Here is a 20,711-nt window from a genome sequence, read left to right as displayed (position 1 = left end):
ACCCGTGTCACCTGCATTGGCAGGCGGATTCTTAGCCACTGCACCACCAGGGAAGCCAAGATGATAATTTTTAAGCACTTACTATGGGCCAGGCACTTTGTATGAATGGCTGGCCCTAATAAGCTCTTAACTAGTGTTCATTGTTACTACAATTTTGTCTTAGATGTGTATGTCTTTATTCAAATGGAATCTGTGCTCTAGACTACAGGACCCTAAAGCACATTGCAAGGCAGTTGAGCATCTTATCTTTTTCTCTAAAACATCTGCAAGTTTGCATACTTTTTGTGGGCAGCTGGACTGGCAGTACAGATTTCTGAGATCAGAGACAGCATGGTGTAGAAGAAGGAGCCCTTGAACTAGGAGTCAAGATCAGTTTAGGTCAACACACGTTTATTGAGCACCTTTAGTATGTACCAGGCGCTAGAGAAAAAAGGGGCGTGAGAGTGGATCCCTGCCCTCTAGGGGCTTACACTTCTGCGTGGATGGTGGACAGGTAAACAAACAAAGCATGATACGTGCAATAATAGTATCAACAACGAATAGAGGAGCCACAAGACCTGAGATCTAGCTCTGCCACTAGATGCGTGGCTAGATGCGTGACCTTGGACGTGTTATTTAACCTCTCGTGGTCTCATGGATAGTGAGAATGGGGTCGATAATTTCTAATCCCTGAAATTCTAACATCTACAGTTCTCAAAACCCTGTGAGGTAGGCAGGGCAGGCACGATTTCTACTTTATATTAGAGGTGAAGCCTGGGGTCAGGGAGGTTGAGCACAGCAGCCTGAGCTACACATCTGCTTGTTGGTAGAGCTGGCCCCAGACTAGACTCGGGCAGGTCTTCTGAGTCAGGCAAAGTGTGTGTCCACTCCAGGCTGAGACGGGGGATCTCTGATGGGCACGGCAGGAGGTTTTCTGGATGACCCCTGTTTGAATCTCATACTTGCTCCCAGTTTGGAGTTCTTTACGGACTAAGGAAAGAGCAGTTACCTCCTCTACCTCCACCCCCTCCTGATGTAAATACACAGCAGACAGTGGGCATTTCTGAAAACCAGGTCGTCTTTCACAAACAGCACAGTGATGTTAGCATAATATCCTGGTGACCACAGGAATCTTCAGCCACCAGCCGCAGTCCCTGATGGAAACCCTCCCCGGGCCTGGTTTCCACTCGCAGCCAGCTCCTTGCCCTCGCCAGCGGGGCTCTGTGTATGATGGAGAGGATGTTCTGGAGGCGAAGGCAGCTCTCCCTCCCTCACGGCCTGGATGCTCCCTGTCACCGCCACTCAGCCCGCCCAGTATCTACGTGCTTAGGGAATGTGAGCGAGCTAACTTAACTGAAGCAAAACAAACTAAAGAGTGCATCTTGCCGGGCCTCTAAAACCATGCCACGCCCACCAAAGCCAAAAAGCCACGCCCACCAAAGCCAAAAAGACGAGCCTCTTATGATGGCCGGCCACTGCTGTCTCCCACCGTGGCAAAGAGTTTCAGAGATGACATTTGGGGGCAACCTTACTGTCATATACAACAATTTTTTTTGAGCACATGCTGTGTGTGCTACAAAGAGGCCAGTGACACATAATCCCTGCTATCCAGGGGCTTATAGTCAGATGCCAAGAGCGGTCAGATGACTTTAGAGATGAGTCACAGATGAAAACTTCCGAGAGACTCCGGAGGTGTGAGAGGAGGCTCAGTCTTAAGTGCTGGAGTTGCTGGGGTGAGGGAGTGGTCACTGAGGGCTGCCGCTATCCTGGAAGGAGTCCCAGGGAGCTCGAGCTGGACCTTGAAGGGAGAGAAGGACGGAACTCAGTATTTGCATTACCCCCTCCCTAGGGGAAATTCACCTGAAAACCATACAACGACGACGATAAAAGTGCACAGGAAAAAAATCGCCTGTGGGCACCCCACGTCCTCTCCCAAGGTGGCCCCTTCCACCCCGCCTCCCCTTCCACCACCTCCTAGGCCTGTGATGTACAGCAGTAGAGCAAGTCCCTTAACCGCCCTGAGCCTGCGTCCTCATCTGTAAGGTTGTAGGAGGGTTTACTAAGCAAACACTAGTGAAACCCACCAGCACGGCAACAAACGCTACCTCCAAGTGAGTCCTCCTGCAAAAACTAACCCCGTCCCTCCATCTTCACAAAGGACGTCTGAGGGTGACCTGGTGTGCGTGCTCCAGCCTTCTACCCGCATCCTGCCGGCTCCAGGGGCTACGCCGAGGACAGGGCTGCCGTGCGGGGTCAAATTCACCCAGGGCGCAGCCGCCCAGGCTCCCAGCCAAGCACCTTCTCAACTCCAGGGGCAAATCCTCCAAAGGGGCTGAGGAGTGGGGCTGGAGTAAGGGTGGTCCCTTGGGCCTGCCGCCAACACCTCCTCCTACGCTCCACCGAGGGGGGGCCAGCTCGAGCTCCGAAACCGGCAGAGCGTCCGGCCTCCGTGCTGCACCTGTGGCCGCCGGCCCCAACTGCACCCGACTCCGCGGCCCCGCCCACCCAGCCTGGCTCCGCCCACGTGGGAGGTGCGGGTGCCTGGTTGGTGTATAACCTTTGGAAGAATACTCAATGTTTCTGAAGTTTGGCGTGCCAGTGTTTTGTTTTGGTCTTCCTCGTCGGAACAGATAAGAGAGCTCATAAAACACCCGTGACCTTGGGTCAGAGTTCCTCTTAGCTCTACCGGACTTAAAATTGTTGTGCGGTCCCAGGGCAAGCCCAAGGCTAGAGAGCTCATCTGCCAGTGTGCCTTGAGGCAGCAGGCTGTGCATATTGAATGAGAACTAAGATCCCAGTGGCCCGGGTTCCTCGGTCCCTGCCGTCCCACACTGCTCCCTCCCCACCCACGTCGTGGCGCCCTTCTTCCCGCCGGAACCCACAGGACAGGATGAGAGCACAGCTCTAGCCCACCCCGTCCAGGACGTTTTGTCACCCGTGGCAGCATTACGTGCCTCAGGGTCTTTCTGAGAGACTTAAATGAGGTGCCATGTGGAAAGCAATGAGCCCAACTTTGAGGGGAAGATACTGGTGAGAACTGGCGTGAGGGAGAGACGCCCTCCCACTTACCACCCGGACCTCTGACCAACCCAAGCAGCAGTAGCGGCAGCTGACCACTTCCTCAATTCCAGCCCCTCAACACACTTCCCCACAGGGGCTGGGAAGGCGGTGGGCTCCCGCCACCCCTCCACAGGCCGCACTGAATTCCCTTAGCTTCTTTATTGCATACTCAGGTTCCACGCTGGCTTTCCCGTAAAGATAAAATATGAAACCACAAAATCCCCAGATTTTACTAAATACCTGGAAAGCTTTCAAAAAGCTCAACGAACCCAAGCTGACAGTTTTGTCTGAAAACTGACAGTAAAAGGACTGAGCCGAGCAGAGCAGGACCTGTTTCCCTGTGAGCCATTTTCTGAAGATGGGCCGGGACCCAGATTCACACACGCGGCTCCCACGCGGGCTGGCTGTGTCTCACCCGGCCGCAGCTTGCTCTGGGCTCCACATGTGTGCATTGGAGAGGGTGGCACCTGCAGCCCCTGTAGGCCCAGGGGAACCGCCAGCCTCCCCCCACACCCCTGTCCCCGCTTCCTCTCCAGGCAGACCAAGGGGGCACAGGAAGGGGCCCCAGCACCTGCACAAACTCTTAACTGGCCCAACATGAACATCATCTCTTCTCCGTGGCTCATCCTCCTGCTTCCTTCACCCCATCTTCCCCTAAGGCAGAATAAGCCATCCTTCAACTGGGTTCCAGAACGTTCTAGTGCTTTCCAAGCTGTTTCCTCTGCTCCCTGTGCGCTCCTTGGGGGATGAAGCTGTGGGTCCCCATGCCTAGTGTGGTGTCTGGCGCGACGTAGGAGTGGATCAATGTTTGTCATGCTGAGTTGAATAGTAATGAAGGAACCAGATGGAGCACACCCCTCAGACATCTGAGAATAACTCAGTGGCCTGGCAACATTAAACGGTGCCCTGAGGCCACAGAGTGTGTTTTTGGCCTGGCTTGCTACACATGCCGCCTGCCACACCGGTGCCTCTTGGTCATGTCCCTCCAAGGACGGGCACCCAGAGACATGCCCCTCCCCCAAGCCATGATCCTGGAACAAATGGCAGCCGACTTCTCTGGACGCCAGTCGTCTCTTTAGTCCATCAGTGACCAACACGGCAGCACCGCGGACACAGCAGGGGCCTGCCTGAGACCCCAGGCGAGGCAAGGATGGTGGATGCTGGGCCCAGGCGAGGGGGCTTCCCTTCTGGCCTCCCCAGCAACCAGGAGAGAGATGCATGGGGAGGGGGCCCGTCTGTGTGGACAGTACCGCAGCCTGTCAGCCCCCAGCCTTCCTCAGAGCACCAGGGCCTCCGGAGGAGGGAATGTTCCAGGATAGGGCCAGGGAGGGACTTGTTGGGGTGACTAAGGGTGGACTCTGAATTTGAGCGGGGGCTGTGTGCCCTTGTGGGCATGCGTGAGCGTGTCAGTGTGCATGTGTGGCTGGGGACAGATGCCTGCTGTGCTACTGACTCATGGGATTTGACTGCCGAGCCACAGGACCTGCCTGGGGCCAAGGAGACCAGGGACCAAGACTCCGGGGCCTGGGGGAGCGCCCAGGGGCAGAAGGCAACCTCCTCACTGCTTCGCTTGGAGACGAGGCTGGCAGGCCTCGGAGGCTGGCTGGAGGGCCGCCCCTGGCCTGACCCACCTCATGTATAGGCCATCTTGCTGCACACCCAGGGCCGGGTCATCAAACACTCCGTCGACACCAGCCTGGTGGGCTCCACGAAGACGCACTCCCCCGGGCCCGAGATGGGGAATCTGTGGCGGGGAGAGAAGAGACCAGGCACTCATGACCTGGCAGACGCGGCCTGTCACTGGGCAGCCCCAGAGGCCCTATGACTTGTCCTTCCCTCTGGAGCAGCCTTCCGGGACAGTCGGCCCCCACAGACCTTGCTAGCGTGGCTCCCGTCGCCTCCAGACAGTGCATCACGGCTCCAGCCCCCCGGTGATGCCCACGGGTGTTTCTGGGACGCACCCTGCACTCCTCCATCCGGCTCCGCCATTCCTGTCGGGCTCAGCTCACTCATCCCAGGAACCCGGGGCCCCGTCTAGGACCACGCTCCACACACCCACCTTCCCCACAGCGCCCTGCCTGCACCTCCTGTGTCTAGCACAGGGGGGGTTCTCCCTGCCTAACATCATCCCTTTTGAATCTCAACACTTCTTCTTCACCTCATTTGGTCACCCTGACCTGAGCCCCCTGCCAAGGCTGGAGCTGGGGTCTCATAAGAGAGGGCATCAGGAGGACCCCAAGAGGGAGAAGGGGGGCCAGGACCACCTCGATGTCAGAGAAGTGTGGCCCCAAGGCCCGCTGGTCGTCAGGTAGTCAGTGCTCTGGGGACCCCAGCCTCCAGGGCTCCCTGGGTTCCGGGAGCAGGAAGCTTCCAGAAGGGGAGAGGTGGGAGCAGCAAGGGCAAGACGTTCTCAGCAGCTCTAAGAACAGATCTGGGATGAGGGCAGGACAAGGAAAGAGAAGGAAAAAAAAAGAAAACAAGGAAGAGGCAGTGAGGACAAAGACAGGTGCAGGAGACAGGGAGAAGCCGGCACAGGGAAGGAGTTGTCACGGGCCGCAGTTCACGTCAGGTCGGCAGCTGTGCCCCCGCCCGGCTCCGCGGGCCTAGTCCTCCAGCCTTAGAGTCTACGTCAGAAGCTGAGGTTCTTACTCCCCTGTGTGTGCTGCTCTGCGTCTCCTTAATCCTAAACTGCCCCTACACCCACGACTCCTGCCACCATCGCCCCGCAAACAGTCCCTGGCTTTGCACACCCACCAACCCATCACACACTCCCCGCCATACCACGTGGGCCACACAAATAATACCACCACTGCACACACCACCAACACCCTCAATAGGTGTTTTCTCTAAGGGAACCCTCCTGGTGCCCAGGGTTCAGATCCCATTTCTCCCACAGTGACAAGGTTTAGGTGACACGTGGCCTCCCAGAACAGAGGCCCCACCTCCCACCCTCCCTTGCAGTCAGGTGTGGCCGTGAAGCTAAGTTCTGGCCAACGCAGAGGGATGTCCAGGGCATGTCCTCCCTTTCCCTGAGCCACACTGAGCCGTGCAGATGGACTGGGGAGCCCAAGATGGAAAGAGCCCGGGCCCTTTCCAGCAGCAGGAAGCTCTGTTGCCTACGTGGAGCAGGGCCACCAAACCAGGCTGGACTTTACCAGGGAGAGAGTGGTAAAGCCATTATCATGACTGCGTCTCTGTCCCACACCCCTGACCCTAGAGGTGAGTGGCTCCAGCTGGCATAAAACCAGGTTCTTCAGAAGGTGCGTCCGGGAGGCTATGGCTTCCCCGGTCTAAGCTCCTTGGCCAGAAGATGAAGCCTCAGCTCACGTGTCTGGGTCAAACGGGTCCCCGTTGACCCAGTGGAATTCGTCTCCCACTCTGCGCAGACCAATCCAGGGCTCCCTCCGTGTGAACTTGAACATGAATTCCTGCACCAAGGAAAGAGGGAAACCTCAGAGTCAGGTGCGGTCTCCTGACTGCTCACACGTGCCCAGACTAACCTCAGCTTGGAAGACTGGCTCCCAAGATGCATAGACGTGGAGAGGGTGACGCCTCACTGCATCCCAAGAGTGAGGAGCTGGGGTTACAGACACCCTGCGCTCACGTGGAGCTGCCTGCGACGGCCTCCAAGGGACCCGGGCTCTGGGAGTGCACCACTGGGCCAGGAAGCCTGGAACAGGCTCAGTGGGCCAGCATGCCTGCGTTCCTCACTTTCAGGAAGCCTGGAACTGCCTACTTGATGGGTTATCTGGGACACAGCTCAAAGCTCAGGCTGGATGTCCTTCTACCCGCATATTCCTGGGCCTTTCTCTGCCGAAAGGAGCTATCAGACTGTGTATCAGAGAAAAACGGAAGCGACTTAGATTTTCTGCTAATTTGGATTGCATGAACTGTTGCCCTCAAAACCCAAAATGGCCAAGGGACCCACTAATTGTGTTTCTTTCACATTTCTAGTGATATAACTGTGTTAAATGAGAGATCAGGCCCTGATTTGGACTAGCAGAAGAAGCCAACGCGATTTTTCATTTCACAAGTGCAGGTATAATGTGTAATGCTCACGCTTCAATACCGAGTTGAGCTCAGCAAACCGGCCTCTGGTGGACATAGTTGGCCTTGACAATAGCGGTGGAAACAAGAGCCCCTCGTGGACCTGCTCAGACCCCATGGAGCCCACCTGCACCCCCCACCCCAGGCTGTGCTCTGGAAACAGGTCACAGGGGACACCAGGTCCTTGGGGCAGGGCTGTCCCCGAAGGTCCCCGCCCCACCAGCACGCACCAGCTCCTTCTGGCTCTGGATCACTGCCAGCGCCGCCTCGTGGCCGCGACAGTACTGCCTGCCCGTGTTCCAGTCTCTCGGTTCCTCAGAAAAGAAGTAGCATTTCCTTCCGTAGAGCAGCCAGTCCTCCGGGCAGGGCGCCTCGCACTTGATGCAGCCCTTGGAAGCTGCAGGGAAGAGGGGTCAGTATCCACCAGCACAGCGGGCCTCTGTGCGGCCCCCCAGGGCCCCCCAAGCTCCCCGCCACTCCCTCCACCTGCCTCCACTTAGGTGCCCATCAGCCACATGCCTCGGGGGAGCGCCTGTCACAGTCCCTGGCAGGTAAAAGGCTGGTGGCTAAATGAGTAAGGAAGAGGAATTTGGGACGCTGCCCCAAGGGGAAGTGACAGCAGGTTAGGCCCCTGGGTTAAGCTCTCCTCTCTCTCTCCGAACTCCCCGAGGCGTGGAACCCGAGAAACTTGGACTTGGAAGGGACCTGGGGGCCATGCGTCCTCTCTCTCCAGCCAGGGTGGGAACCGTCCCGATGGGCCTGCTCTCATTGGCCACACCCTCATCAGCTAACACTGCTGAATTGCTGGAAAGATCCTTTGCAATTTTTGAGTTCCAACCTGCCTTCCCATGACCTGGAACCTGTGGGTCCAGGATCTGCCTCTGGAGTGACCCGGACAGACCTGGTCTGTCTTCCACCTCCTACTTGAAGAAGGACCCCTGCCTCCCCTCTTCCAGGATTGAACAGACACCGTCCCTTCCACAGTCCCTTGCAGGGACTCCAGAGCCTTCTCCATCCTGCCCGGCTCAGTACGGTGTGCCCACATCACCAGTGAAATGCTGCCACCAGAACAGGCTGGGACACGTCAGCTGTGGTCCACCACCCAGCAGTGATCACCGTACCCCTTCCAGCTGCTGTGGGTTTTCCAGTCTTCAGATGCTCCAGTGAGAAGAATCTGCTTATATGTGCCTATGTGCACTTTTCTGGGAAGGAGGCCCAGAACTTCCATGAGATTCTCTAAGCCTCCTTGCCAAAAGGAATTCAGCCATACTCGCCAACTATTTTCCTATGATCTCTTCCTAAGCCAGGTCTCCCCTGTCCAGAACATGTGTAAATCACATTGAAATCCAAATGCAGGATCTTGTGTTTATTTCTTCCACAGTCATCTCAATCACATTGGCTCTTTTGAGTTTCTGAAGATAAATTTTAATCTTGATTTCTTTTTCATCTGTCATATTGAGCATTCCTCTTTGAAGTGTTTCACCTGCAGATTCCGTCAGCATATTTTTTTGTTTGTTCTCATACAAGAGATTGACTAAAATGTAGACCAGGACAGAGGCAAGAACAAGTCCATGGTACTCGAGCCCCCAGGGGAGCTACCACCACACCAACACCAGTTAATTAATGGGCACTCTGGCATGCCTGCTCAATGAGCTCCAGGCCCACTTAGACCTGCTGGCCATGCATTCCCACGAGGATCTCCAGGGACTCTTGTGTTTTACCGCAATCTCAATATGCTGTGTTTACACATTGCCCTGTCCTCCCAACCTAGCAACAGAACAATTTGATTTGTAACAATTAGTCTAGGTGAACCCAGGCTCACCCCAGCGCTCGTCACATTCCTTGCTAAGTACTCACAGCTCCTTGTGTAGCCTGCATGCCCTACAGGTGAGGGTTTGGTAGGAATTGATGTTATCAGTGGATTTTCCTCCCATTTTGAGGTCTTAGGGTGCTTCTCGAAGATGAAAGACAGAGGTCTTGAAGTCACTTTGCAAACCCTTCAGAAGCCATGACGTACTTTGACTTGAATCCATTAAATGCAGCAAATCCCAGGGTCGTATAGCCTCGCCTCCCTTGCTTAGTAGCAGTTTCCCCTTTTGCATTCCTTCTTCACCCCTTTCAGTCCTACCTGCCACTACGTGTTTCTCAGGCCTCTCCCCCTTGGAATGCTCTGGTCCCTCTACCTCCTGCTCTCTAGGAAACTATTCATTCTTCAGGGGTTAGCACATGTGTTCCCCACCTCTGGGAAGCCCCCAGGCAGTAACACCTCTACCACTGGGCAGGGAAGTTGATGTCATACATTTTTAAAAATCTCCAACACTTAGCCCGGGGCCTGACACACAGCCGGGCTCAATAAATGTTTGTTGAGTGAGTGAATGAGATCTCTAAGGCCCGTAACCCAAACCGTCTCCTTCAAGAAGCATTACGTGACTAACACACACCAAGTTTGTTCTGCATTCCCGAAGCATTTTTGTGAACGTACCTAAGTTAACATCTCCACTTTCGCTGCACGGCTTAGCAAAGAGGACAGGTATAGTCGATGTGTGAATGTACTATTTTAGGCTAAAATCTCATCTAGAACCAACACTCTATTTCCTATTTGCTTTGACCCCACTGAATTGGCGGTATGTCTGGAACCTTTCTTTACCTAATTAGACATGCCCTTGACGAGGTGTGTAGGAACTGAATTGCATAAATGCTCTGACATCTATGCTCACCCAGTATGCTCATCACCACCAGGATGGCGAACAGAAGCACTGCGATGGCCCCCAGCAGGAGACGCGTGGTGGTGTCTGAGGAGAGAGAAGGGGGTTATTACCTGGCACATCCCCACCACCCATCCCCGCCTCCGGCCCCAAGTCCTGATAGTGAGAAGCTCTGGGGCTGTGTTTGAACAAGCCCTCCAGGAGACTCTGATGCCGCAGTCTGAGGTGCCGTTCTAAAGCACGGGTCTGTCCGATTCTGCGATCCCCCTGCTTAAGAACCCTCCCTCCGGGGCTACGCACTTGAACTCCTTCTGTGGCTGTCGGAATTTTCCAATCTTTCATCTCCTGCTGCTTCTCTACCTCATCCCTGGTTTCAGCCAGACGGACTCCTTGAAATACCCGAGTCCGTCCTCACAGCCCTTCAGCTGGGTCTTTGCTCCCGAATTTCTTCTCCTCCACTGCAGTCTCTTGAAATCCTGCCCCACACCCCCCATTCTCTTCGCGAAAGCTTTCCCGATCCTCTGGCTTCTCCCTTTTAAATTTATATTTATTGTTTTCACCTAAAATTTTAAGTTGATGTTTAATGAAAGAACCCTTTTAGACTTCAGACACAGGGTCTTTGAAAGGTCTTTTGTGATAAAATATACATAACATAAAAGTTGGCATCTTAACCATTTTTAAGGGTGCAATTTGTGGCATTAATTATATCCACAAGGTTGTGCACTGTGAATTTGCAAAATTCCACTGTCTATTTGCAAAATGTTTTCATTACCCCAGACAGAAACTCGGTACCAATTAAGCATTAACACCTCATTCCCACCTCCTTCCAGCCCCTGGTAACCTCTAATCTGCTTTCTGTCTCTATAAATTCACCTATTCTAGGAACCTCATGTAAGTGAAATCATACAATATCTGTCCTTTTGGGTCTGACTTCTTTCACTTAACATAATGTTTGCAAGGTTCATCCATGTCGTAGCACATCAGAATTTCATTCCTTTTTCATGGCTGAATAATATTCCATTGTATAGTTATATACATTTTGTTCATCTATCCATCCATCCATCCATTGACAGACACTTGGGCTATTTCCATCTTTTGGTTATTGTAAAGAATGCTGCTATGAACATTGGCAAATATCTGTTTGAGTCTATTTTCAATTCTTTTGGGTATATACCTAGGAGTGGAATTGCTGGATCATATAGTAATTCTACATTTAACTTTTTGAGGAACCACCAAACTGTCTTCCACTGCTGCTGCACGATTTTGCATCCTACCAGCAATGCCAACGCACAAGTGTTCTAATTTCTCCATCTCTTCACCAACACTTGTTAGTTTCCATTTTTGTTTGTTATAGCCATCCTAGTAGGTGAGAACTCCCTTTCTATTTTTAGCCATTTTTAAAACTTTTTAAAAGTTATATGTGGGGGCCTCCCTGGTGGCGCAGCGGTTGAGAGTCCGCCTGCCGATGCAGGGGACCCGGGTTCGTGCCCTGGTCCGGGAAGATCCCACATGCCGTGGAGCGGCTGGGCCCGTGAGCCGTGGCCCCTGGGCCTGCACGTCCGGAGCCTGTGCTCCCCAACGGGAGAGGCCACAGCAGTGAGAGGCCTGCATACCGCAAAAAAAAAAAAAAAAAGTTATATGTGTGTATAGATGAAAGAAGTGTCTCCACAGCCCAGTGCTGGGCTGTCCACCATTACTCACCCATGACGAGCTAGGTACCAAAATCAAGAGGAAGTATCTAGAAACTTACAGCAATTCAGCATTGCTGTGACATCCAAGTGCCTGATACTGTTTCTAGTAATTTGTCTGTATTGTACTTCACAACAAATTGGGAAAAGAAACCTGGTCCTTTATCAAGATCTGAAAAGCAACAGATCTGAAGTTAAGAAATTCTATCAGCTTCACTAGACAAACTAACAACCCAAGAACATTGCCCCTTCCACAGAGGCAACTACTTCCAACCCTTTTAGCTAATTCTTTTGGTATTTACCTCCAAATCTCTAAAAGCTTTGCGTATGTCAATACTTTTTGACTTTTCTATTTAAGACACTACTTATTAACTTCCCACAGTAATGAGGAAGATTTAATTCTCTGCATGACTGTCCCCATCCTGACCACGCACACACTACCTGCTCTCTCAACATCATAGTTTGTGTTACACTGATCATTAGGTGTTCTTTTCATAGGGCAATGTAAATGCTACTCCCAGGAAAGCTATGCAGTGTATTATGATCTCTATTTCTACACAACTTCTTGTTTCCCTGTAATTAATCATTTTCCTTTGCTTACACTTCTGTGTGCTCATCATTACAACTTCAAAACTCCTTTAAGCTGATGAGGCAAAATCAGGAATTCTACTTCACCTTTGACTCAGTCTGCACAGGCTGCGCTAACAAAAACCACAGACTGGGTGCTGAAACAACAGACACTCCTCTCTCACAATTCTGGAGGCAAGGAAGTCCAAGATCAAGGTACCAGCAGATTCCATTCTTGGTGAGGGCCCCCAGGATGGGATTAGTGCCCTTATTAGAAAAGGAAGAGCCACCAGAGAGGAGAGAGGAAGCCCTCATATCCACTTTGCCTTTGCTATTTCCTGAAGATTTTTTTCAACTTTATCTTCCCACTCTCTACTGAATCTTTTATTTCTACAATTATTTTTAACTGCTAAGGTTTTTTTGGGTTTGTTGATGCTGTTCCCTGAATACTCCCTCTTAAAACATCCTGTTCTATTTTTTTTTTTTTCTTTTGCGGTACGCGGGCCTCTCACTGTTGTGGCCTCTCCCACTGCGGAGCACAGGCTCAGCGGCCATGGCTCACGGGCCCAGCCGCTCCGCAGCATGTGGGATCTTCCCGGACCGGGGCACGAACCCGTGTCCCCTGCATCGACAGGCGGACTCTCAACCACTGCGCCACCAGGGAAGCCCCCTGTTCTTATTTTAATGATGCAAAATTTTCTCTTATCTCTCTGAGGATATTACTGATAGTTTTTTAGGGTTTTTTTGGGGGGGAGGGGGGCTCCAGAGGGGGTGGGGGAGCGGTGGGCAGAAAGTTTAATCTGTATAATCTCTGTTTTCTCCAAACTGTTTTTTTTTCCTGTTCATTTGTTTTGATCTCTAGCTTCCATGTCAGAGACTTTCCTCAGATGTCTGGAGATCCTTGGTTATTTGTTCATGATTAAGGCAGGAGGAATAGGACTTCACTGGCACCTCTGAGACAGGAAGGGGGGCTTATTAACTGTGAGGGTCGTGGCAGAGTGACGGGCTGGTCCTCAAGGCTGTTTGTTGACCTCCTGGGGTTTTTCCTCTTGGGTCAGTGTCCCTGGAGACTGCTCTTCTGTTTTCCCTCCTGGAGGGTGTAGGCTTGGCTGGGAAAAGAGGCTAGGAGGCCAACCTGAGCCCTCAATACATAAATGTCGCCTTAACTGCTTGCTCTCAAGTGTGTTGGTGTCCGGAGGCCCTCTCTCCCCAAGGCAGAGGGCTGGGGATGGGCTCACAGGGTGGGGAGAGGATTGGGGGATTTGAAGTCTTCCTAACACGTGTTCAACCAGCCCTCCTGATTTCAGCTCCCTCTTCATTCACGGCCGTGCTGACTGGTGCCCCGGTCTCTGCGCTGTGGGGTTCCTGTTTGTGACTCAGGTTGCTCCTCTGCTTCCTGAACTTTCTCAGGCCAGTGGATTCAGTGTCAGTTACACCATCGTTGATCCCTATGTGTTTGTTTGTTTGTTAAATTTATTTATTTATGTTTGGCTGCATTGGGTCTTCATTGCACCGCCAGGCTTTCTCTAGTTGTGGCGAGTGGGGGCTACTCTTCATTGCAGTGCGCGGGCTTCTCATTGCGGTGGCTTCTCTTGTTGCGGAGCACGGGCTCTAGGCGCACGGGCTTCAGTAGTTGTGGCTTGCAAGCTCTAGCGCGCAGGCTCAGTAGTTGTGGCGCACGGGCTTAGTTGCTCCGGGGCATGTGGGATCCTCCTGGACCAGGGCTCGAACCCGTGTCCCCTGCCTTGGCAGGCGGATTCTTAACCACTGCGCCACCAGGGAAGCCCCTCGTTGCTATTGTTTTGTCTCCTGTTCTTGTTATCCTTGTGACCTTTTAAAAATCCCTTTACGGTTGTATTAATGAGCTTTGGAAGAGGAAGAAAATAAACGCAGTCTGCCATCTTTACTTGCAAGTCCAACAGACATCCGGGAGTCCTTCCTATGAGCACGGTCTATACTGGCAAGTGACCAGGAGTCCAGAGGTGGGTGCCTTCCGGCACAGTAAAAACAGGCTCACGCCTGCCCTCGAGGGCTGGGCTCCTTCTGTATCTGCTGTGCTGTCCTCAGGGGCAGCTTGTTGTAAGACTAATCCCCTTGAGCTGCGTATGAATCCTGCCTTTCCCTTCTTTATTTTTTTTATTTTTTAATTCTTTTTGGCTGCACTGGGTCTTTGTTGCAGCTCGCGCAGGCTTAGTTGCGGTATGTGGGATCTTAGTTCCCCGACCAGGGATCAAACCCAGGCCCCCTGCATTGGGAGTGCAGAGTCTTAACCACTGGACCACCAGGGAAGTCCCTCCTTTCCCTTCTTTAAATGCCTCTCAATCCTCTTCTATAACCCTGGCACTGCAATAAGAGCATAGCATCGTCAGCCACTTCACGGGGGTTCAAATCCCAGCTCTGCCACTTTTTAGTGGCAAAGCTACTTAGCTTCCATTTTATTTCCTTTTCCTCGTCTTTCAAATGAAGTCATAATAGTGTCTCCCTCTTAGAATTTTATGAGCATTCAACGTATAGGCCTTAGAGCAGTGCCTGGCACGGTAAGCTCTCCCTCAGTGTTAGCAGTTACCCATGGGCTTCTCTAGGGTGAGGGCAGTGCTTTCCTTACGTTTGGGTTCCTTATAACAGGGCTCGGTCATTGCCTTGCATGTTACAGAGCACCCACTGATACTAAAGAACACAGAGGGAATCTAGCTACCCTGAATGACAATGCCCTTGGCCGTGCGGATATACACCTGCTTTCAGGGAAAGGGGAGTCTGTGCCTGTGTCTCCGGCATTGCCAGAACTGAGGACTCTCTTCATCCTCTCATGGGGATAACTGCTCTGGCTGCTGCGCTGTGGACAGAGAGAGGGTGCGCTAGAGTCTGACACGCCAAAACAATGTTGTATTAGTTTCCTAGGTTGACGTAACAAAGCACCACAAAGCAGGGGGCTTCAAACACCGGAAGTGTGTTGTCTCGCGGTTCTGGAGGCTGGAAGTCCACGATCAAGTTGTCAGCGGGGCTGTGCTCCCTCTGAGACCTGTAGGGAAATCCTTCCTTGCCTTGTCCTCGTTTGTGCTGGTTGCCTTGCCTTGTCCTCGTTCATGCTGGTTGGCTGGCAGCTGCGTCACTGCAGTCTCGGCCTTCGTTGTCACATCCTTCTCCCTGTGTGTCTCTTTGTCTTCATGTGACCACCTCTTATAAGGACACCAGTCATATTGGGTTAGGAGCCCACCCTGCTCCAGTATGCCCCCCTCTGAACTAATTACAACTGCAATGACCATATTTCCAAATAAGGGCAGATTCTGAGGTGCTGGGGAGTTAGCACTTCAACATATCTCTTTGGGGGGGATACAATTCAAGCCGTTACAAATGTCTAACTCAGCAGTCCTTCCTTCTATGCAATGGCCCTTATTAGATGGAGTTTGAGGGGGCAGTTTATTTATGTTATAAATGTATATGACTTAGCCTAGTGTTAGAAGGAACAACTGAAAAAAGCCTGGCACCCAAGCCCAGACAGATCTCCCAACACCCTCACATCCACAGTGCAAAAGAGAATCATAGCTGACGTCTCTAAGTTGCCAGGGCCACGGCCTGGAAAGCATACTCTTGACTGTCACAGACTATCAAATGCAGAGTTTGGTAATTTTTACATTTTTAAGAGGCTTTGCTAAATGCATGTGTGTGGTTTTGAGCAGGAAGTTGTGGGTTTATGTCTTATCAAGAAACTTTCAACATTAAAAATTCAGAATTGGTGAGCACTGGAAAATCTATAGCCTGAGATTTGCAGAATCACTCTGTCCCCACTCCTGTACCCCTAGGCTGCTTTTCCTCACCCTCCCTACCCCAATGCCAGAAATATTCCCGTCTCCCATCACCTCCAGTCTTTCCAGAATCCAGGCGGGAGCTCTGGATCACTTTCCCAGCCTGTCCCCCAAGGCTGAGGGTGGAAGGAAAGGTTAATATCCACAGGGAGAGGACTCAATCAGGAGAATTTCTGTTTGGCTTCCTATTTATAAAGCTAACTGTTCATCGAAGGAGAGTCTTAAAGACCTGGGCTGTAATCCCAGCTTCAGATTTAAGACGTTTTCCACGTCACTTAACCTGTGAAGAGGAAAAAGCATCTGCCGGAGGTGGCAGGGCTGTCTCAGGAGCGCGGGGAGGGGGGCTACATGCGTCAGAAGCACAATTTGATTCTCTCCAATTAGCCTCCCCAAGCCGCATGTTGGTCAGCTCAGGACAGAGTAAGAGGTTTCACATCAGAGGGCCTCGTGGCAAACCCAACGGGATTTCACGAGTGAGAGAGCAACGTGCATCCTTGGGCAAGACACTTAGCCTCTCTGAGTCTCAGTTTCCTCATATATAAGATAGGTACAACACTCACCAAGCCCCTGCAAGGGCAGATGTGAGGGTTAAACACGACAGCTATTGTGAAAGCCCCAGCACGGGGCTCGCACTTTGTAGGTACTTGATAAATATTCGGTACGTGGTGATTCAGGAGCACAGGCCCCCTGAGGGTTCAGCTTGGTCAAATCAAGAAGTCTCAAGACAGATGCTTGGCTAAGCAAGGGCTGCAAAACCCCTTGGTCCCCAGGCCTGGCAGACCCCTCATCCCATCACGGGTGTTTCTCAGGGTCTGTGGACTGTGCTCATTATAAGGACTTCAGTTTGGGGCCGGAAGTGGACTCACAGTAGGCAGACGAGCAGTCAAAGGATTTCAGTTGAGCAGTTGGTCATACACTTTCCCTGGGTTCCCTCATCAGGGATGCCGGGCTCTAGGGACTGGGGAAAGGGATCACCTGCACACAGCCTACACCCCAGCACCTTTGTCTGTGTAGCCCCGAGAGGCAGAAATCCTTATCTTGCTTAGCAGATGAAGAAACTGAGGCTCAGACAAGTTTGAAAACCTGCCAGCCCGCTGGCAGTGGAAGGATCTGGCTCAGGCTTACCCAACTCCAGAATCAGTGCTCTTTGCACTGCAGCAGGCTGCCTCAGCCCCTGTCCTGTGATTTCTGCAAGGGCAGGGATGTTCCCAGTGCCTAGAGCTGCGCTGGAACAGTGGGGCCTCCAGGAGTGTTTGTGGGAGGTGAGGAAGAGTGCGTGAATGTGGGGGGATAAGCACACGGCAGGACCCTGGAGAGCACCATCGTGGTCCGAGAGCTCCCCTCTCCCCGCAGGAGACGCGGCGCCCAGGGAACACCGAGGAGATACTCGGGACCAGTGGAGGGGAGGCCCCTGGCAGGGACACAAACTCCACATTCTAAAACTCCTGTGGAAAAGGCCCACAGGCCCCAGATGCTGAGCCCCCAAGGTCCACAGGCACCAGGGTGGGGCTGCTCCTGGTGGACCACGGGAACGAGGACAGGGGCCGGAGGTGCCACGAGACACAGAGCCAGGCCAGGCAGGGAGCCATGTCCAGACAGGCGAGACGAGGCTGGGCCACAGGTGGGCACTGAGCACAGAGTGGGCTAGACTCCACAGGGCCTGGAAGACCCAGTGTCCTGAGAGACCCCCGGGCCATTTCCTGCCGGGCGTGCGGCTTCTTCTTCAGCCTAACTTGCAGGTGGTCGGCCCAGCCATGGCTGGGAGTGGGACGCAGAAGGGGCCAAGGTCAGGATGGGAGGTAAGACGGGGGCCAGCCAGCCGGAGGCACTGAAAGAGGCCGCACCACCCCTGAAGTGGCCCCTAAGCCCTGGGGGTTAGAATGAGGTCAGGGCAGCCCCTGGAGAAATGCTTCCGCATGAGCGAGTGGAGAAATACAGGCAAGAGGCGTGAGCAACTTCAAGAAATAACTTGGGCAGGAGGGAAGCAGGGAGTCACAGGCAAATCTAACAGTGAGCCCGAAGGTACACGACAAAGAGAGGGTTTGTCCCCCTTTATTCAGCTCAGCTCTCCCCAGACCGAAGGTCCTCTGCAATGGCTGTCCCACACTGAGTTCCAACATCTTTGCCTCCTTTGTCCCAAATCACCATCCAGGTGTCCAGCTTTCCCCTCAGAGTCTGCACAGCCCCTCCTCAGGCCATCTGTGTCCCTTGGCCTACCAGCCTTTGGGCCAAATGCTGACAGAACTGTCCCCCCCTCTCCCTGCTTGGCCAGGCACCTGCCCTGGCTGGCACTGGTTATGTCCCTCCCCTGACCACGGCCCCGCCTTCCTCACTGACCTGGCCTTGCTCTGACCCCTCTGGGCCACCACCACTTCTCCAAGGGCCCCCCACTGTCTCATTCTATGCTTCAAATCTCTCAACAGCCGCTTCAGACAAAGTCCACACACTTTGGCAAGGCCTGGGTGGCCACTCACGGTCTGGGCCCTCCAGACTCCTCTCTTCTCACCGCGCCTCACCCCGATCCTGGTATTCTGGAGGTCAGTTCCCCACAAGGCACAGGCGAGTCCTCGCCACTTGAGCCCTGAACGTGTCACTCCTCGAGCCTGGTGCACCCATCTTTCTCTTTCCACACCTCCTAAGAGGTCACCTACTCCAGGAAGCCCTCCTTTTCTGACACTCCTTCCCTAATGGTTGGGTGATCCAGGTCCTGGGCTTCCCTAGTTGATGCCATCCAGGAAGGTCCTCGGCCTTTGGACTCCGGGTGTCCAGAGTACCAGCCCTCCGGGCAGCTCCAGCACCTCCCACAACGCACAAGTGGTCACACAAGTTAACTGAACTCATGAACTTGAAATCTGTCTTCCACTTTGGTGACCGCCCCCTTGGCCAGTCAGGGGTCAGGCCGTGAGCCCCTCTGACTGGAAGAGGTAGGTGGGACCCCCGACTTGCAGGGAAGGCCCTCTGGCCGATTCTCCCTCCAGGCACCACCAGCGCCCCATCCCCCAACCCCCTTCTCACGGGGCATTAGCACCGCGTCGGGGTCCATAGCTTTTGTCACTTTGCCCAAAGCACTTTCACTGCTACAGGGTCAAGCCACTCTCTCAATATGCCTATCGGGTGAGTGCCGGACAGTAACTGTCCCCCTTCACTCATAAGGAAACAGGCTCAGAGCGTGAAACCTGCTCCCAAGGTCAAAGAGGGAGTTAGCTGCAGAGACAGGGTCAAGGTTGAACTATAGGTGGTCCCCAGTTACCTGTTCCCCACCGCCCCACAATGTGTCATCTGATGCCCTGGCAATCCTCTGGGTTCCAGAGTCGCGCTCCCCGCTCTCCCCACCGGGAGACCGGCCAAGGTGACTCTGTCCCGCCTCCCGGGTCCCCGGGCCGGGGGATGGAGGGCCGCTAGGCGCTTACCCTCCAAGGCCGCCTTCCAGCTGGTGCTGCCCTCGTAGCCCGACCCCGATCGCCGCAGCAGCCCCTCGGGACCGCGGCCCTCCGCTTCGGCTGGCGAGCGCAGCCTGGGCGCGGCGGGGGCGGACGCGGGGCGGACGGCGGGGGGCGGCGGCGGCCGGGCCCGCGCGGGGGGCTCCTGGGCCGGCTCCATGCCTGTCGCTGCGCCGCGCCGCGCCCGCGCTCCTGTGCGGAGGTGCGGAGCCCGGCCCGACGCGCACTCTGCGCTCCGCGCGCCCTGCGGGCCCCCCAGGCCGGCCTCGGGTGGGCGAGGGTCGGGGCTGGCGCAGGCCGAGGCTGAGCCCGGCTCCCCGCGCCGGACCCGCTGCGCCCGGCGGCCGCCACCGCCTGGGTCCCCGCGCACCGCGCCTGCCCCGCTGAGCCGCAGCCTCCGCGCAGAGCCGGGGCGGGGGAGGAGGAGCGCGGGGAGGTGCGGCAGGGCGGGCGCAGGGAGGGAGGAGGCTCGGGGCGCGAGGGGACCCCGCAGCCCCACCCCCCGGCCTCCCGCCCCCTCGGCAGGAGTCCAGATGCTGCGGAGCCGGGAGCGCGGACCCTGGAGCCGGGAGCCCTGGCTTCTAATCCAGGTCCACCTGGCAGCCTCCTGCTTGTCCTCTGTTAAAACGGGAATCAAGTTCATGCGGCTCAAGCAAGATGAGGGGCTTTCCTCTGGGCTACCCTGGAGCCAGAGCAGAGGGGTGAGGGCTGTGTCTTCGGCCAGAATCGGCGAGCACGAGAGAGCAAAGTGCCGACGGAGCAACATTTTCAGATTCAGTTAACATTGAGCATCTAGTAAGTGCCAGGGGGCTTTACAAACATGAACTGACAACACCCCCAGTTTAGGATGAGGACCGGAATTAGAAAGGTCAAGGGCATTGCTGAAGACGGCACCGCACGAGCGCACGGTCGGCTGGTTTTCTGACTCCCAGGCCCGGGCTCCCTCGATGGTCTTCACTTGGGCACTCTTTCCGTGGCTGAACCCGGGCCACCTCCGGCTCCACGCCCAGCCCCACGTCTGCGTCGTCTCTCAGCCCATGATTCCTCATCCTCAGCCTTCCTGCTCTGTCCCCCACCGCCAGATCCAATCAGTACCGACTCCTGTGAACCGTCCCTTTCAGAGGCTCCCTTCTCACAGCCCCTCGCCAAGTACAAGTCCATTTCATCTGTCTGGCCGCAGCCTCAGTCTCCTTACGGTCTCCCTCGGCTCTTGCTTCCTCCTGTCTCAGCACCAGAGGCATCTTCCTAAAATGTGAACCTCACCAGTCCTTCAGGGCCCCCTCTACCTGTGGGCTTGGTCCAACTTCTTCTTTTTTTTTTTTTTTGCGGTACGCGGGCCTCTCACTGTTGTGACCTCTCCCGTTGCGGAGCACAGGCTCCGGACGCGCAGGCTCAGCGGCCATGGCTCACGGGCCCAGCTGC

General features: G+C 54.4%; 1 protein-coding gene across 1 annotated transcript; it reads right to left on the bottom strand.

Annotated features, from left to right (window-relative positions):
* Nucleotides 1-369: 369 nt before the first annotated feature.
* Nucleotides 370-19,756, bottom strand: CLEC2L (C-type lectin domain family 2 member L). Its single transcript, XM_079931680.1, has 6 exons — nucleotides 19,260-19,756; nucleotides 9,804-9,878; nucleotides 7,317-7,483; nucleotides 6,367-6,467; nucleotides 4,671-4,783; nucleotides 370-1,777 (listed from the first exon to the last, which is right to left on the bottom strand). Exons 1-5 carry the CDS (start codon nucleotides 19,447-19,449, stop codon nucleotides 4,672-4,674), a joined length of 645 nt encoding a protein of 214 aa, XP_079787806.1. The 5' UTR covers nucleotides 19,450-19,756; the 3' UTR covers nucleotides 370-1,777; nucleotide 4,671.
* Between the last annotated feature and the right edge of the window lie 955 nt (nucleotides 19,757-20,711).

Source organism: Stenella coeruleoalba, assembly GCF_951394435.1.
Source record: "Stenella coeruleoalba genome assembly, chromosome: 9".
Taxonomy (NCBI): Eukaryota; Metazoa; Chordata; class Mammalia; order Artiodactyla; family Delphinidae; genus Stenella; species Stenella coeruleoalba.
The sequence above is the reverse complement of the archived record's forward strand: the minus strand, read 5'-3'. Positions and strand labels throughout refer to the sequence as shown.